The 19306-nt window shown below is 42.2% G+C and overlaps 1 protein-coding gene across 4 annotated transcripts in view; it reads left to right on the forward strand.

Annotated features, from left to right (window-relative positions):
* LOC110506293 (tetraspanin-4) overlaps positions 1-19306 on the forward strand; it is a 110883-nt gene that overhangs the window by 20142 nt on the left and 71435 nt on the right. For 2 of the 4 annotated variants that reach the window (XM_021585758.2, XM_021585759.2), the window contains exon 2: positions 3829-3908. In XM_021585758.2, the coding sequence (XP_021441433.1) occupies positions 3846-3908 (63 nt within the window). In that variant the 5' untranslated portion in view covers positions 3829-3845. Of the gene's footprint in view, positions 1-1337; positions 1524-2005; positions 3909-19306 lie in introns of those variants that run through there. The other 2 variants (XM_036963743.1, XM_021585757.2) reach the window with 2 other exon arrangements.

Here is a 19306-nt window from a genome sequence, read left to right on the forward strand (position 1 = left end):
TTCAACTGTAAGTGTGGAACTGTGTTTAGATACGCACTGCCCAGTATGACTGCAAATCAAATACAAATCAGTTCCATGGAGGCTGTGTGTGTGGAGGCTTTGTGGTAGATTTGATGAATTATTAAAGTTCAATTTCCTTTGTCGTTTCACACTAAGAGAGGTAATCTACCTTTGCTCTTCAGAGGGGAACAAATATAGATGTCAACCGTTGTTTTTCTCTTGGTTTCTTTTACAGTGTTTGGTATCTGGTAATTGTACTGATCTCCGCTGTGTGGAAAGTCAATTTTCCCCTGCCTCCTTCCACAATAAAACCCTTGGATCTTCATCCAATTAACATTTTCCACTACATGAGACTCACCATATATTTTTGTGCAGCTGAAAAACAGAGGCAATAGAAAGATAATATGTAGTAAAATAAATGAATCTTTGATGGAAAATGTGGACATTTTAAGGACATCTTTTGGCCAGCTTGAAGGAATGAACTACATAGTCATATTTTATTTATTTAAATCCTCCAACCAACCTGTACTCCAGTCACGATCCACCACTGGGTCTCCGACCCACAGTTCGGGACCATTCATCTACATCCTATTGAGACCATTGACTTGGCCTCAGCATGAAAGTATTGATGTCACTCTACAACCATTAATTCACTTCACAAAATAATAATGTCACGTCCCAGCGGTATAGATTACTCTTCTTTTAAGTGTCCTCGTCTAGGACGTAGGGGGTCTGCTAATCTATGGTGACTACATTACAACGTAGCCTCACAGTCTTCTCCCCTACTTTAAGACTATTGTATTTCCTGGTCCTTTAGTCTGTTTTATTGAAAGTGGCTTCTAACAGTGTAGTGCATTTAACCACCTGCTGAGCCTCAGAGTTTCACTGTAAACTGTCAACGCGCCAACTGACCGACCAAGCCACATGTATAATAGCCTGGTACTCATTCATTCTCTGTGGGTCTGAAATAAAGCCAAGCCTACAATAGCAAGCGTATAGAGGTAGAACATGAATGTGTCTGTATGTGTATAGTATTTACATTAAATTATCCATATTGTCTGAATATGTTTTATGTGTTTTACCCAAATGTACAAAAGAGGTCAGTTTTCCCCTTCTCACCTGGACCAGCCTCCACTGCTATGTTAGTTTATCATTACATTGTCATAATGGCTTGGTTTTGTATTTGAGATGGGGCTACCAGGCATGGTTCTCTACGCCTGCAGAGGGGAGCTTATGCTGTAAACCTGTTGGACTGATACGCATATCTACAGGGAACTGTGCTACATTCCAGGACGTTTATGCCTTCCTTATTTTGTATGTTCAGCAATACGTGAGGATTTATGGAAAATCATTTTTGATAGGTATATTACACAGTATAGGAATGCTATGTTTTAGATGATCCACACAATTACTGAACATCAATAGCAAGCAATTATAGGCTTATCCGTAACTCGCCGCCTTGCAGTCTAACATGTGCGTCTAAGAACAAACGGAAAGTTCAATATTCTGCTACTGGCATGTTGGTGAGTAAAAACAAGTTCAATCATAATGGGCCTTTTTGTTATTAAAAACAAAGCCTTCGTCACAATTCATTGTTTTGACCCAGATGGTCGTCGGAGTTGTGGAGCGTGTTGTTGTTTTGTCTGATCGTCTGTCAGGTGCAGCAGTGTGAGGCAGTGCGTTTCCCATCTATATTAATGCTTTTGCACGTCTAGGGAGAGTTGCTTGCAGCATGGGATTCTAGCTGCACTGTGTGGGTATGTTTGGTCCTGTCGGGGGATAGAGGTTGAAAACACGACTGTAGTCAAGCGTATATAGAGTGCAGGTTTGAGTGAGAGAAGCACCGTGGAATGTGGAGTGAGATGGAGAGAAAGAGAGAGAGGGAGCACTAGCTTCTTGCTGGTATGTTATTAACCAAGGAGCAGGTCCTCTTTTGTGTGGGGTTAAGGCTCACGTGTTTGTGTGTGTCAGAGAGAGAGAGAGAGAGAACGAGAGAGAGATAGAGAGGGAGGATGGGATGCAGGAAGCGGATTGGCTCAGCTCTGTAGTAGGGTGTGGCTATAGGCTGTGAATGACTGCTCCAACCCATCTCACTGTCAGGATTTGGGGACAGTTATCAAGGAGTAGAAGGGGAGCGCTGAAATAGTGTGAGTGAATGCGAGACAGTAAGCGAGAGAGGGAGAGAGAGAGAGAGGTAGGGAGAGAGAAAGAGAGAGAGAGAGAGAGAGCTTTAGGCAGGCTGGACGGTTGCTATGACACTGCAGTCTTTTTTTTCCCTCCAAGGAATGTGTCTCTCTTCTTCTTCTTCTGGCCATGACCCTGGCGGATACTTTACTCTCGTTACCCACCCATAGAGAAAGAGGAGAAAACAAACAAACAGGCGCACAGAAGGGAGGGAGAAAAGAGGAGGAGAGGGAACCCTGCCCTAATACAACGCACTACTGGCTGGACTGTGGAAATTAAGGAAATGTGTCTACATCAGAACGGATAGACAGAAAGGGAGGGAGGCCGAGGTGAAGAAGGAGAGAGGCAGTGAGACAAGTAGCAAGTAGACCTGCAAAACAGCAGCTGCGGGAAGGGGGGACAGAGGAAAAGCAGAGAGGGGGAGTTAGAGAGGAGGAAAAAGAACGAACAGGAAAACCAGACAAGGAAAGTGGTAGAGCGCTCACCTAATGGAAACCAAAGAATGCTCTCCTCATTTCTCGTGCATCTTTCCCTTCACTCATCCCCACACATTCACCCTCAGTGTTGTCTCTTGGTCTGCACATCTTCTCTCTTTTGAACTTTTCTGCATGTGAGGGAAAGTGAAGCCAAGACAATGGGCACTGGTGAACATTCAGAATCAATTCCAACTGGATGGAGTACTAGCGTGCATTCTTAATGAAGAAGTGGTTCTGGTATAAAAGAGACTGATTGGCTGAAACACTGTCGTTGTCAACAGTAGCTGTTTTCTCTGCCTGAGCGCACCTGATCCGGAATTTCTAATGTTACCAGGTGTGACATATCACTCAGCCGACTGACCAGATTAGAGCAGTTCGAGTAGTGCCAAGCGCTCCTGCGATTATGTGCGTCCGATTGATCTAAGATTAGCAGGAATTGGAAAAACGAAAGCTTATTTTTCAAGTGATAGACAGTAGAGTACAGTACAGTAGTTGTGGGATTCAGGAAAGGAACATAATAACGAACAGGTGTTGTAAGATTAAGCAAAGGGAAACCGGAATATACAGGTGTTGTAAGATTAAGCAACGTAAGAAATTTGAGGTGATGTGTTTTAATCTTAGCTGGTCTATCACTGCAGGGGCACAGTTGGACTACATGCCTGATCGTGCTTCAGTTTCTGTGGTGAAAACACTGTAGGCTGGTTAGCTTAGAAACTATTGGGAACAGTTGCTGTTCCACATTACTGTCACCACAATTCTGAACATTTGTCCCCTGAGGACACGTTGTTTGGACTTTGTGTCTCTGTTCAGGTCTTAAGTGACTTTTTTTTGTGTGGGCTCTCAAAGACCACTTGAAGCTCTTGAAGGAAGGGGTTGAATTAAAACTTCAGCTGTCGCTAGCGTCTCACCTCCAGTTCGTCCATGAGGCGCTCGAGCACGGACGAGACGCCGTACCGGCGCAGTCCCTCACTGGACAGCAAGCCCGAGACGCCGCCCTTCACCTCGGGCTTCCACAGCTACAGTGGCGAGTACGAGTATAAACGTCCGCCCTTTGCGTTTGGCTTCCACACGGCGCCTGGGCCGCAGTCGGCTAAAGGCCGCTACAACACCTCGCAGGGGAAGAAGTATGTGGTGTTTTACCTGGACCTCTCCTTCATCTTCCTCCTAGAGCTGCGGCGCTGCAGGATGGCTGAGGGCTGCATGAGGGGCCTGCGTTACGGCATGGTCTTCTTCAACCTCCTCTTCTGGGTGAGTCCAGCTTTTTGGTATTTGGAGTGTGTGTGTGGTGGGGGTGTTTTTCAATGTGGCAAGTCTTGGTAAGTCCAGTGTGTGTGTGTGTATGCGTGTGTTTCTGTCTGACTGTGTCTGTCTGTCTGTATAGGTGTTATATGAGCGATTGTGTGGGTGTGCTTCATTAAATTTTGTTTTTGTATTTCTATGTGGGTATATTTCTGCCTGTTTGTGTTCAGAAAATGCATGCGGAAACCTGTTTGTATCGCAACTATCACTTTATTGACATAGTCACTCTCTAATTCGTTATCCCATCCATCTTACTCTTTTGCAAAAGTGGCTGCTGTGAACTCGGTCCGTCTACGACACGATCCTATCTTTTTACACTCGGGGGCTCTTGACTGTCTGTGTCTGTTTGACCGTGTCAGTCTCACGACGATAACGTCCGTCCCCTCACTCCTTTTTGACGCCTGCACAGCTCTCAAATGTGACCATTATGCTTCAAATGTACTGCTCTTTCTCTTCTTTAGCATTCTCTCTCTCTACTCGCCCTTCATGACTTTCCTTTATCCTTTTCTCTGCATGCCCTGGGAATTTGGGTCTCTACAACGTGCTGATTCTATGGTCCCCTTTGACTAAAACTGGCAGAGCTCTTCAACTGGAAATTGTTGGCCTTTGAAAGTCTGGAGCTAAATGACAGGGATGTTTGTTGTATTCTCTGTATATCCTCGTCCCCCCCGAACCCACACCAACACACAGCTTAAAAGGGGAAGTTCACCGGGAAAAAACATTCTAACACTTGCCTGGTCCTTTGTCAGTGCCCAGACTGTTTTTAGGCCCATTCCTTGAGTATTTAGATGTAGGTAATAAGCTGATTCTACCCCTCCTTCCCCATAGAAATCTCATGCAACGTCAAAGTCCATCATAAACACCTCCCAAAACACACTGCTCTGGCCGCTTTATTCATGAATTATGTTATTTTCGTATTGAAATCCAAGAAGTGGATTCATGCGAGTCGGGACCTAGGTCGGCGTGGCTGGAGGATGTAAAGCAATCCATTTTCTCTTCTCACTCCCTCACAGTATTTCCTGCCCTCGTCAAATTTGATTAGAGTAAAGAATGTCAGATTCGAGAACCAAGAGGAAATTGAAGACCTGCCTTATTTTCAGAATGGTACTGTAGTACCATATCGGTTTGAGCCGGAGTATACTGAGGCTGAGTTGTTCCGTTTGCGGGCTGACCGAGAGAAAAGAGAGAAACAAGTGGGACACAATCATGAAGTGGAACGACATTTATTGGATATTTCAAACCTTTTTAACAAATCAAAAACTGAAAAATTGGGCGTGCAAAATTATTCAGCCCCTTTACTTCAAGTGCAGCAAACTCTCTCCAGAAGTTCAGTGAGGATCTCTGAATGATCCAATGTTGACCTAAATGACTAATGATGATAAATACAATCCACCTGTGTGTAATTAAGTCTCCGTATAAATGCACCTGCACTGTGATAGTCTCAGAGGTCCGTTAAAAGCGCAGAGAGCATCATGAAGAACAAAGAACACACCAGGCAGGTCTGAGATACTGTTGTGAAGAAGTTTAAAGCCGAATTTGGATACAAAAAGATTTCCCAAGCTTTAAACATCCCAAGGAGCACTGTGCAAGCGATAATATTGAAATGGAAGGAGTATCAGACCCCTGCAAATCTACCAAGACCTGGCCGTCCCTCTAAACTTTCAGCTCATACAAGGAGAAGACTGATCAGAGATGCAGCCAAGAGGCCCATGATCACTCTGGCTGAACTGCAGAGATCTACAGCTGAGGTGGGAGACTCTGTCCATAGGACAACATATTGCACAAATCTGGCCTTTATGGAAGAGTGGCAAGAAGAAAGCCATTTCTTAAAGATATACATAAAAGGTGTCGTTTAAAGTTTGCCACAAGCCACCTGGGAGACACACCAAACATGTGGAAGAAGGTGCTCTGGTCAGATGAAACCAAAATTGAACTTTTTGGCAACAATGCAAAACGTTATGTTTGGCGTAAAAGCAACACAGCTGAACACACCATCCCCACTGTCAAACATGGTGGTGGCAGCATCATGGTTTGGGCCTGCTTCTCTTCAGCAGGGACAGGGAAGATGGTTAAAATTGATGGGAAGATGGATGGAGCCAAATACAGGACCATTCTGGAAGAAAACCTGATGGAGTCTGCAAAAGACCTGAGACTGGGACGGAGATTTGTCTTCCAACAAGACAATGATCCAAAACATAAAGCAAAATCTACAATGGAATGGTTCAAAAATAAACATATCCAGGTGTTAGAATGGCCAAGTCAAAGTCCAGACCTGAATCCAATCGAGAATCTGTGGAAAGAACTGAAAACTGCTGTTCACAAATGCTCTCCATCCAACCTCACTGAGCTCGAGCTGTTTTGCAAGGAGGAATGGGAAAAAATTTCAGTCTCTCGATGTGCAAAACTGATAGAGACATACCCCAAGCGACTTACAGCTGTAATCACAACAAAAGGTGGCGCTACAAAGTATTAACTTAAGGGGGCTGAATAATTTTGCACGCCCAATTTTTCAGTTTTTGATTTGTTAAAAAAGTTTGAAATATCCAATAAATGTTGTTCCACTTCATGATTGTGTCCCACTTGTTGTTGATTCTTCACAAAAAAATACAGTTTTATATCTTTATGTTTGAAGCCTGAAATGTGGCAAAAGGTTGCAAAGTTCAAGGGGGCCGAATACTTTCGCAAGGCACTGTATATTGCACTCTAAGATGAAAATAAATAGCTTTATTTTCGAGTATCCTGCCTACACCCCATAATGTAACTGCCTACTGTACTCCCCTTCAAGTTTGTCTGACAATGACGACATGCTGGCTAGGTAAACAGTGTCTACAACGAGTGGATGTGCGCTATAGAAAAATAATGTATGGGACACGCACTTCAGAATCTGGGTCTACATAAACATGAATGTATATTACGAAACAGTGTAATAAGTATAAAGATAATAGTGGTAGTAGAGGAGAACATGTTGCTTGCGATTGCCAGTCTAGCTTTTATACAGTGGGGCAAAAAAGTATTTAGTCAGCCACCAATTGTGCAAGTTCTCCCACTTAAAAATATGAGAGAGGCCTGTAATTTTCATCATAGGTACACTTCAACTATGACAGACAAAATAAGAAAACAAAATCCAGAAGGATTTTAGGATTTTTTATGAATTTATTTGCAAATTATGGTGGAAAATAAGTATTTGGTCACCTACAAACAAGCAAGATTTCTGGCTCTCACAGACCTGTAACTTCTTCTTTAAGAGGCTCCTCTGTTCTCCACTCGTTACCTGTATTAATGGCACCTGTTTGAACTTGTTATCAGTATAAAAGACACCTGTCCACAACCTCAAACAGTCACACTCCAAACTCCACTATGGCCAAGACCAAAGAGCTGTCAAAGGACACCAGAAACAAAATTATAGACCTGCACCAGGCTGGGAAGACTGGAATCAACTGTGGGAGCAATTATTAGGAAATGGAAGACATACAAGACCACTGATAATCTCCCGCGATCTGGGGCTCCACGCAAGATCTCACCCCGTGGGGTCAAAATGATCACAAGAATGGTGAGCAAAAATCCCAGAACCACACGGGGGGACCTAGTGAATGACCTGCAGAGAGCTGGGACCAAAGTAACAAAGCCTACCATCAGTAACACACTACGCCGCCAGGGACTCAAATCCTGCAGTGCCAGACGTGTCCCCCTGCTTAAGCCAGTACATGTCCAGGCCCGTCTGAAGTTTGCTAGAGAGCATTTGGATGATCCAGAAGAAGATTGGGAGAATGTCATATGGTCAGATTAAACCAAAATATAACTTTTTGGTAAAAACTGGAGGACAAAGATTCTTTGGAGGACAAAGAATGCTGAGTTGCATCCAAAGAACACCATACCAACTGTGAAGTATGGGGGTGGAAACATCATGCTTTGGGGCTGTTTTTCTGCAAAGGGACCAGGACGACTGATCCGTGTAAAGGAAAGAATGAATGGGGCCATGTATCATGAGCTTTTGAGTGAAAACCTCCTTCCATCAGCAAGGGCATTGAAGATGAAACTATGGCTGGGTCTTTCAGCATGACAATGATCCCAAACACACCGCCCGGGCAACGAAGGAGTGGCTTCATTAGAATCATTTCAAGGTCCTGGAGTGGCCTAGCCAATCTCCAGATCTCAACCCCATAGAAAATCTTTGGAGGGAGTTGAAAGTCCGTGTTGCCCAGCAACAGCCCCAAAACATCACTGCTCTAGAGGAGATCTGCATGGAGGAATGGGCCAAAATACCAGCAACAGTGTGTGAAAACCTTGTGAAGACTTACAGAAAACGTTTGACCTCTGTCATTGCCAACAAAGGGTATATAACAAAGTATTGAGATAAACTTGTGTTATTGACCAAATACTTATTTTCCACCATCATTTGCAAATAAATTCATTAAAAATCCTACAATGTGATTTGCTGGATACCAATAACATCCTAACTAGCCTGTAAACCCACAAACAAAAGGAAGACAAACAGCCTCACACTTGACCACTAACACCCTTTGAGCAGTGAGTTGGCTATACATTCTTCAAGTATACAAGACCAAGAGAGCCATCAATAGCATTGTGGCAGGTAGCCTTTCGGTTAGAGTTTTGGGCCAGTAACCGAAAGGTTGCTGGTTCGAATCCCAGAGCCGAGAAGATGAAAAATCTGTCTGTGCCCATGAGTATTGCTCTTAATCTTAACTGCTCCTGTTAGTCGCTCTGGATAAGAACGTCTGCTAAATTATGTAAATGTAAATATATCGTGCCATCATCAATACGGCTAATTATCCCTCGGCCTGTAATATTTTATGTTTTCTAGGCCTTAGGCCCATTTATTTTCTGAAATTCACTGAAGAGGATGGTCCTCCCTAGAGGAACCTCCACTGCTGCCTATCCATGTGGTAGGCCCACCATTTTGTTAAACAGGCTTGTTTGCATTGGCTTTTTTTTGTCCAGATTCCTGAGACTAATCAATTTTACTTTTTAAGCTATGATCAACTTGTCAAACTTGAAACCACTTATAATGACAATGGGATGAAACTCCTGGACAACAGTTGTGATTGTCTATTCTATACTGGCCATTTTACTTTGACCTGTCCTGTTTTTAGGACATGTTGTTTGTTAACATGACAGCACATTTTTTTATTTGATTGCGTGCCATTTAGATTAGGCTATTTGATCGGAGAAGCATGATGTTAGAAGTGTCCGTCTCATTACATTGTCATACATTTTATCTCCAGCCTCTAAGCTACAGAAAAGGCCACATACTCTTTCTACCATATCCTATATCTGCTACATGATTTATCATAGATATTATTTTTGACGGAACGTTGGTGGAGAGCCGCAGCGATGAGAGGAGTGCTGGGAATGGAGAAGCAAAATGTTTTGCGCCCCCTGCCTTTGACCAAGTGGGCAGTGCTTATCACAAGGCAGCATCAGCGCTCACCCAAAAAGTCCATTTGCCACTGGTTGAGAGAAATTGTCATTGTTTTTAGGAAAAATGATGTGAGGTTTTATGTGTTGTTGGAGGTGCGTCTTGGTCAGTTTAGCTCAGAAAACGCCGCCCTCGTCAATCTGCAGCCATGTGCAGATTGACAGGATAGGCAGTAGGACAGGATAACATAACGCTAAGGATTGGGTAGAGAAGAGTGTCTGAACTGAAGACGTTCAACTTTACAACCCGGTTGGTCCAGCAGGCTGTCAAGTGGCGGGAAGATTAACAGGTCATATACAAAGACCCATACTTCAAAGTTGACACACCAAACCTACCTCCCAACATCGCCCCGGTTGAAAAACCAGCCAAGGAGGAGCTGGTGGTAAAAACCGTTCAGCCTAACTTTAGCTAGCCTAATGATGGCAGTGTAATATTGTGGAACGCCATCAGTAACGTCATGCAATCATTGGAAAATTCCAGAAAATGATGTCATGGCTTTAGAAGCTTCTGAAAGGCTAATTGACATCATTTGAGTCAATTGGAGGTGTACCTGTGGATGTATTTCAAGGCCTACCTTCAAACTCAGTGCCTCTTTGCTTGACATCATGGGAAAATCAAAAGAAATCAAGACCTCAGAAAAAAAATTGTAGACCTCCACAAGTCTGGTTCATCCTTGGGAGCAATTTCCAAACGCCTGAAGTTACCACATTCATCTGTACAAACAATAGTACGCAAGTAAAAATACCAAGGGACCACACAGACATCATACCGCTCAGGAAGGAGACGCATTCTGTCTCCAAGATATGAACGTACTTTGGTGCAAAAAGTGCAAATCAATCCCAGAACAACAGCAAAGGACCTTGTGAAGATGCTGGAGGAAACAGTTACCAAGTATCTATATCCACAGTAAAATGAGTCCTATATCGATATAACCTGAAGGGACGCTCAGCAAGGAAGAAGCCACTGCTCCAAAACCACCATAAAAAGCCAGACTATGGTTTGCAACTGGACATGGGGACAAATATCGTACTTTTTGGAGAAATGTCTTCTGGTCTGATGATTCAAAATATAACTGTTTGGCCGTTATGTTTGGAGGAAACAGGGGGAGGCTTGCAAGCCGAAGAACACCATCCCAATCGTGAAGCACGGGAGTGGCAGAACCATGTTGTGGGGGTGCTTTGCTGCAGGAGGGACTGGTGCACTTCACAAAATAGATGGCATCATGAGGCAGGAAGATGATGTGGATATATTGAAGCAACATCTCAAGACATCAGTCAGGAAGTTAAAGCTTGGTCGCAAATGGGTCTTTCAAATGAACAATGACCCCAAGCATACTTCCAAAGTTGTGGCAAAATGGCGTAAGGACAACAAAGTCAAGGTATTGGAGTGCCCATCACAAAGTCCTGACCTCAATCCTATAGAAAATTTGTGGGCAGAACTGAAAAATTGTGTGTGAGCAAGGAGGCCTACACACCTGACTCAGTTACACCAGCCCTGTCAGGAGAAATGGGCATAAAATTACCCAACGTATTGTGGGAAGCTTGTGGAAGGCTACCTGAAACGTTTGACCCAAGTTAAACAATTTAAAGGCAATGCTACCAAATTCTAATTGAGTGTATGTAAACTTCTGACCCACTGGGAATGTGATGAAAGAAATAAAATCTGAAAGAAATCATTCTCTCTACTATTATTCTGTCATTTCACATTCTTAAAATAAAGTGGTGATCCTAACTGACCTAAGACATGGGAATTTTTACTAGGATTAAATGTCAGGAATTGTGAAATACTGAGTTTAAATTGATTTGGCTAAGGAGTATGTGAACTTCTGACTTCAACTGTATTTGGCAGTCTTATGGCTTGGGGGCAGAAGCTGTTTAGGGTCCTGTTGGTTCCAGACTTGGTACATCAGTACTGCTTGCTGTGCGTGATGCAATAATTTCCATGGTAATGTGAAATGTTCATTCAAATGATGCTAACTGATGTGGCTCATGCAAAGGAATGTATTTTCTGTCATTTCAGTTGAGTTGATTAAACAACCCACAGCACAGATTGATGGGTGCACTTCCTGCTTTTCCTTACCGCACGGCTCCTATGGGTACGTTTGCAATAGCCTGCAGTCCACCCATTATGACATCGTTGTCTTGAATGGGATCACCCGTTCTATTCAATGAGGGGATTAGATTAATCTGGCCCGGGCGCGTAGAATTCTGTGGGAAGATCTCAATTGCATACTCGTCTCTTTGTTTGGCAATTCAATGCGAGACACCAGTCATTGTTTATGTAATATTAAATACATCATTTTTTATGCATTTTAGTTCATTTCGGGAAATTCAGCATTTTGATATAAAAATACAGAAATCTAAATACTCAAACAATGGAACTAGAGACTGTCTGAGGTACTGACAAACAGCAAGGCAAGTGTTTTATAAAGGGCCCGTAAGTGTTTTGTGGTGAACTTCACCTTTAACGCCTGGCTGTTTGTTTATTACAACTGTCAACACTATAAACACACTTTCACAGACAAAAAGCATGCTTATTACCGGCAGACAGAAACTCAAACACACACACACGCACACATGCTTTCTCTCGCTCTCTCTCATATAAACACACACTGCACCTAATACATTCTTATGAAACATATTTTCCTCATACACAGACAATAAAAAAGGTCACAGCCAAGGTTATTATAGTTTGGGGTTTTTGTGTTCGTTTTTATTTCTACTAGTTTTAAGAGTTTTAGTTGAAATTCAGTTTAGTTTCAATTAGTCTTTTTCATAATTTCCATTAAGTAACATTTTTATAAAAACAAATGTATATTTCAATGTTATATTATTTAGTTTTTGTGTTAGGGACAGAAAGTAACCTATGCCTGTGAGGCTTTTGGGATGGATTTTGGGAGGATTTTGGGACATCACTTCTTGCCACTGTGGGGAAGTAATACATGAAGTGATGGGTCAGGTCATAGGTTAGGTTAAGATTTAAAGGTTTTATTAGAATTTTATTTAACCTGTTTACTGACTTGCCTTTCAGAGCCACTTTACTAGTTTCTATTTCGTTTTATAAAAACAAATGTATATTTCGAGTCATAAGTACAAAATCTTATTTACAATGACATCCTACTAGGGAACAGTGGGTTAACTGCCTTGTTCAGGGGCAGAACTACAGATTTGAACCTTGTCAGCTCGGTGATTCAATCCAGCAACCTTTCGGTTACTGGCCCGACGCTCTAACCACAAGGCTACCTGTCGCCCTAAAGGTAGACTCATGTAATGTAATGTATGAAGTTAACAGTGGTAGTGGTTCAATTTACCGCAACATCCAGGAGCGTTGAAGCGCGACTCTAAACTTCTCAGCTGTTTTGGTCCCGTAGCTACCACGTTGTAGCAGAATAAAGCGCACCCGATACTCTGTGTGACATCAACCCGACTGGGCACAAACTGGTTGAGTCAATGTTGTTTTAGCGTAATTTGTCAACGTATTGTGATGTGGAATCTATGCTGTAAAATACAATCAATGTAATTTCCACTATAAGAAAAAAACTATAGGCAGGGCAGCACCTACTACTGGAGAGTTTAACTATCTAACTATCTATCGACCGGTCACCAACCGGTCGATCACGACGGGTCAATCTCAAAGGCTTTCCTAGTTGATCACCAAACATTTCTGTAAAACAAACAGTCTTGCATTCCAATTGTTTTATATACGTTTTGCGCTGTTCGTGGTAGGTGCACTTGATTCAACAGCCCTAGCACCGGGAAGGCAAAGTGTTCCCAATTTGAACCATTTCATGTGTCTGAAAGTAGAACTCTGCCTACCCGGCAGACCCAGAGAGCAAATCAAGTGTACCTATAGGCCTACCACTGGCCAATCAGATAACTGTGCAGACACAAGCTTTCTTTAGCCATAGACTGCAAAAAGAAACCTCAAACGCACAGCAAAGTTGATACTGTAAGATTTCAAAACTTTTAAAACCATGACTAGAGAGTAAAAAGCGTCTGTTTTATGTGTAAGTTCATGTTTAAGTTGTTATCCAGCACTGTCAACACTTTGTTCAGCGTTTTTATAAGCCGTAAAATGCACATTCTCCCTACTTCGACACGCTACAACCAGCACTTCAGTGGCAGTGAATGAGTATAGCATGGTGTTAGCACAACTTTATGACCTTTGATCACATGAGTTTTGCTCATGCAGTCGACATGAGGTGCAAGTCGGACAATTGTCTTACCCACGATGCAACACACTTTTAAAGGCGGTCACCAACTTGAACGCACCCAAACTCAATGTGACCCACCAGATTCAGAAGCTTGAAAACCCCACTAAACCCATTAGGTTATTGTCCCCCCCCAAAACTAAACTGAACTCATGGTGATTTTCATTTATTTTTGGAATCAAAGATAGTTTTTCAAACAGGATTGTTAATTATTTTATTTCAGTGTACTAAATTGTTTTTTCATGATTTGTTTTAGTTTACTATTGTAAAAATATTTAAAGATAATTCACAACACATAGGACTAGAGGTCAATCGGGAATTAACAATCAATGGAAATAGTTGTTTTTAAGTTGTACATCTGTTTTAGAATCGGTGTAGGAGTTTCAGTCCTGGACTCATAGCTAGTTTTCATTGGTTCGAATGGTCTATACATTGACCTTGACGCAGGATACTTGTTATTTGGCCATTGGCCCAATTTTACTGCAAGGAATTCCAATTGGTCAACCACAGGCTAGGGTTGGGGGTTATAAATTGCATAATGTCGATTTGTTCTGTGGAGAATCACTGTGGACAGGGACAAATGAACATCTACAGTGCCTTGCGAAAGTATTCGGCCCCCTTGAACTTTGCGATCTTTTGCCACATTTCAGGCTTCAAACATAAAGATATAAAACTGTATTTTTTTTGTGAAGAATCAACAACAAGTGGGACACAATCATGAAGTGGAACGACATTTATTGGATATTTCAAACTTTTTTAACAAATCAAAAACTGAAAAATTGGGCGTGCAAAATTATTCAGCCCCCTTCAGTTAATACTTTGTAGCGCCACCTTTTGCTGCGATTACAGCTGTAAGTCGCTTGGGGTATGTCTCTATCAGTTTTGCACATCGAGAGACTGACATTTTTTCCCATTCCTCCTTGCAAAACAGCTCGAGCTCAGTGAGGTTGGATGGAGAGCATTTGTGAACAGCAGTTTTCAGTTCTTTCCACAGATTCTCGATTGGATTCAGGTCTGGACTTTGACTTGGCCATTCTAACACCTGGATATGTTTATTTTTGAACCATTCCATTGTAGATTTTGCTTTATGTTTTGGATCATTGTCTTGTTGGAAGACAAATCTCCATCCCAGTCTCAGGTCTTTTGCAGACTCAGGCATCAGGTTTTCTTCCAGAATGGTCCTGTATTTGGCTCCATCCATCTTCCCATCAATTTTAACCATCTTCCCTGTCCCTGCTGAAGAAAAGCAGGCCCAAACCATGATGCTGCCACCACCATGTTTGACAGTGGGGATGGTGTGTTCAGCTGTGTTGCTTTTATGCCAAACATAACGTTTTGCATTGTTGCCAAAAAGTTCAATTTTGGTTTCATCTGACCAGAGCACCTTCTTCCACATGTTTGGTGTGTCTCCCAGGTGGCTTGTGGCAAACTTTAAACGACACTTTTTATGGATATCTTTAAGAATTGGCTTTCTTCTTGCCACTCTTCCATAAAGGCCAGATTTGTGCAATATACGACTGATTGTTGTCCTATGGACAGAGTCTCCCACCTCAGCTGTAGATCTCTGCAGTTCATCCAGAGTGATCATGGGCCTCTTGGCTGCATCTCTGATCAGTCTTCTCCTTCGCCAAAAAGTTCAATTTTGGTTTCATCTGACCAGAGCACCTTCTTCCAACAACACTTTTTATGGATATCTTTAAGAAATGGCTTTCTTCTTGCCACTCTTCCATAAAGGCCAGATTTGTGCAATATACGACTGATTGTTGTCCTATGGACAGAGTCTCCCACCTCAGCTGTAGATCTCTGCAGTTCATCCAGAGTGATCATGGGCCTCTTGGCTGCATCTCTGATCAGTCTTCTCCTTGTATGAGCTGAAAGTTTAGAGGGACGGCCAGGTCTTGGTAGATTTGCAGTGGTCTGATACTCCTTCCATTTCAATATTATCGCTTGCACAGTGCTCCTTGGGATGTTTAAAGCTTGGGAAATCTTTTTGTATCCAAATCCGGCTTTAAACTTCTTCACAACAGTATCTCGGACCTGCCTGGTGTGTTCCTTGTTCTTCATGATGCTCTCTGCGCTTTTAACGGACCTCTGAGACTATCACAGTGCAGGTGCATTTATACGGAGACTTGATTACACACAGGTGGATTGTATTTATCATCATTAGTCATTTAGGTCAACATTGGATCATTCAGAGATCCTCACTGAACTTCTGGAGAGAGTTTGCTGCACTGAAAGTAAAGGGGCTGAATAATTTTGCACGCCCAATTTTTCAGTTTTGATTTGTTAAAAAAGTTTGAAATATCCAATAAATGTCGTTCCACTTCATGATTGTGTCCCACTTGTTGTTGATTCTTCACACAAAAAATACAGTTTTATATCTTTATGTTTGAAGCCTGAAATGTGGCAAAAGGTTGCAAAGTTCAAGGGGGCCGAATACTTTCGCAAGGCACTGTACTTCCCAGCATAACATCAGTGATTTGTTCTCTTTGAATAAACCTATATTTCTCCCCCTGATTTGCTTTGGGGTCTGTGTTATTGAAGAAAAACATCAACTGATAACACTTGGTACCATGACCCGGATTAATTGGTCGTGACCAACAACAAGGAACAACTCATCAGCTGTGTGTTGACCCTGGGTGAAAGAGAGAGGGATGAGCGTAACCCACCATGGGAGTCAAGTCTTAATCTCCTGATTGATGACATATCATATTCCTGGGTGAGTCTAGACCCATGTCATTTAAAAGAACCAAAGCAGATTAAAATGAGTGCATGCAATGAGTGATACGTATCTGTGATGTATAGGGGTTTGAGTCCTCTAATTAAAAGTTTGAGTCCTTTTATTAAAGGTTAGCCCTTTTCTCTATTGAAGGTTTGAGTGCTTTTGTTAAAGTTAAATAAGCCATAATTGATTAAGGGTGTGAAACCTTCCTGTTGCATAGAAGTGAGTTGCTATTTGAGTAGCAATTTTTACATGTGTGGGAAATGTAAGCCTTGTGAGCTTTTGAAGTGAACACAAGTTTTTATGGTTAACCAGGCCCTGCAGAAACAATTAGTGTTCTAGAAGATAAGAGGTTAGAGTCCTCAAGGGGTTGTATGTATGTAATATATATATATGAGGTTAAATAAATATATAAGATATATATTATACAACTTTTGAAGTTAATGTAATGCCATTTTTAAGTGAGAAAACCACTCTGGAGAAGGACGGAACGGCTGATACGGATGTGAATATAAAAGAGATTTTGAATTCACTGTCTAGTGATATAAAGAACCATTTCAAAGTAGAGGAGAGTAGGCACGAGAGAATAAATTGATATTCTGTCATTGTTGACAAAGATGGAATATGTCTGATATACAAAAAGCTTGGGGAAAAATACAGAGAATGTCTAACTCATTGACATTGCAGAGAGATATAGAGAGTTTGAGGGTTCTTGGTGAACAGATAAAAACCTTAAAAGGAGAAATTCAACTATTGTAGGAGGAGACACGGGTGAAAAAGTAAGACTTGACCCCCACCTGGGGGCTCTCTGTTCCCTCCATCTATTCCTCGCACTGAATTGCGCAAGGCAGATCAGGTTTCAAGCATCTGGTCAGCACTACCTGGCTTGGAGTCAACAGATTCTGACAGCGGTGACGAAACAATGTCTTAGGCCAACCAGAACACAGGCTGTAAAAAGGTACTAAAGACAAACCTCCAGTGACAGTAATCACACACAAATCAGCATCTCCAAAACAGTTGGATGAATGGTCAAAGACTGAAGCATCCACGAGACGTGGGTATGAAGACGTGGGACCATTTGAAGCAATATAAAACACTCTACAATCGATATCCTTATGGTGGGTTACAGTTATTAGGCTTTGTTTTGAGTAACCCTGAACATGGCGTACTTGAAGAAAAGGTTTATAGAGCAGAGGTGGTTAGACACAGTGGGTTACCTGACATGGAAGATGGAGATGCACTCAATCCCTCCAAAAATGGGGCAGTCACCCATCAGTTGATGCAATCCATACACGATGATTTGCGGAAAACAAATTGTTTCCACAACTACTGACTGGGAGAGACAAAACTATGGCAACTTCATTTACAGGCGGTCACGACTGGACAGGGACATAAATCAACATGATAAACAAGCTGTCATCAGAGTTGTGCAGGTTCCACGTGAAACCGACATTATTCGCTCAGCGGAAGAGAAACCCGGTGTATGTCATTATTGCGGGATTTCTGGTCACTGGCAACGAGATTGTTGGGAAAGGAAACCTGTCCTTATGAGGAATGGCCAGGAGAAGCAGAGGGAAAATCAGAAACAGAACAACAGCCCCAACGACACAATGCTAATGCAGAAATATAAGAAGCTCTTTCCGGCTCAGCAGCAGAGTTTGCTGGATGCCATGGAAGTAAACTAACAGACCCCCTCTTATATCCTATCTCAGATGGTGTACATATGAAATCGGATGGAATATATGTGAACATTATGGTTAACAACTTTTATGTTTGTTGTTGTAGATATGAGTGCCCATATCTTATGGAAAACATACAGTGCCTTGCGAAAGTATTCGGCCCCCTTGAACTTTGCGACCTTTTGCCACATTTCAGGCTTCAAACATAAAGATATAAAACTGTATTTTTTTGTGAAGAATCAACAACAAGTGGGACACAATCATGAAGTGGAACGACATTTATTGGATATTTCAAACTTTTTTAACAAATCAAAAACTGAAAAATTGGGCGTGCAAAATTATTCAGCCCCTTTACTTTCAGTGCAGCAAACTCTCTCCAGAAGTTCAGTGAGGATCTCTGAATGATCCAATGTTGACCTAAATGACTAATGATGATAAATACAATCCACCTGTGTTTAATCAAGTCTCCGTATAAATGCACCTGCACTGTGATAGTCTCAGAGGTCCGTTAAAAGCGCAGAGAGCATCATGAAGAACAAGGAACACACCAGGCAGGTCCGAGATACTGTTGTGAAGAAGTTTAAAGCCGGATTTGGATACAAAAAGACTTCCCAAGCTTTAAACATCCCAAGGAGCACTGTGCAAGCGATAATATTGAAATGGAAGGAGTATCAGACCACTGCAAATCTACCAAGACCTGGCCGTCCCTCTAAACTTTCAGCTCATACAAGGAGAAGACTGATCAGAGATGCAGCCAAGAGGCCCATGATCACTCTGGATGAACTGCAGAGATCTACAGCTGAGGTGGGAGACTCTGTCCATAGGACAACAATCAGTCGTATATTGCACAAATCTGGCCTTTATGGAAGAGTGGCAAGAAGAAAGCCATTTCTTAAAGATATCCATAAAAAGTGTTGTTTTAAAGTTTGCCACAAGCCACCTGTGAGACAGATATGAAACAGACCAAACCATTATACATTTCTATTGGTCCAATGAAGAATAATGCAGGGGTGTGGATAGGCTCCTTTGAACAACCTATTTTAGGCCTTAATGTTATAATGCAACTTGACTCTACACTGAACATCTCTGAAGGAAAGGTGATGTGGCAAATTAGACAACTGCAGGGCTCTACAGTTCAGAACCATCCTATTTGGACTGCGAAGAAAAACGAGTGTGGAACATTGGATATGGAACCAGTGTGCTTGACAGGTGTTGTCCCACCTTGCACAAAACAATATCCCATTAGCAAGGAAGCTATGGGCGCTACTAAAGTAGTGATTAAAGATCTATGGGACAGGG

Source organism: Oncorhynchus mykiss, chromosome 26 (assembly GCF_013265735.2).
Source record: "Oncorhynchus mykiss isolate Arlee chromosome 26, USDA_OmykA_1.1, whole genome shotgun sequence".
NCBI lineage: Eukaryota > Metazoa > Chordata > Actinopteri > Salmoniformes > Salmonidae > Oncorhynchus > Oncorhynchus mykiss.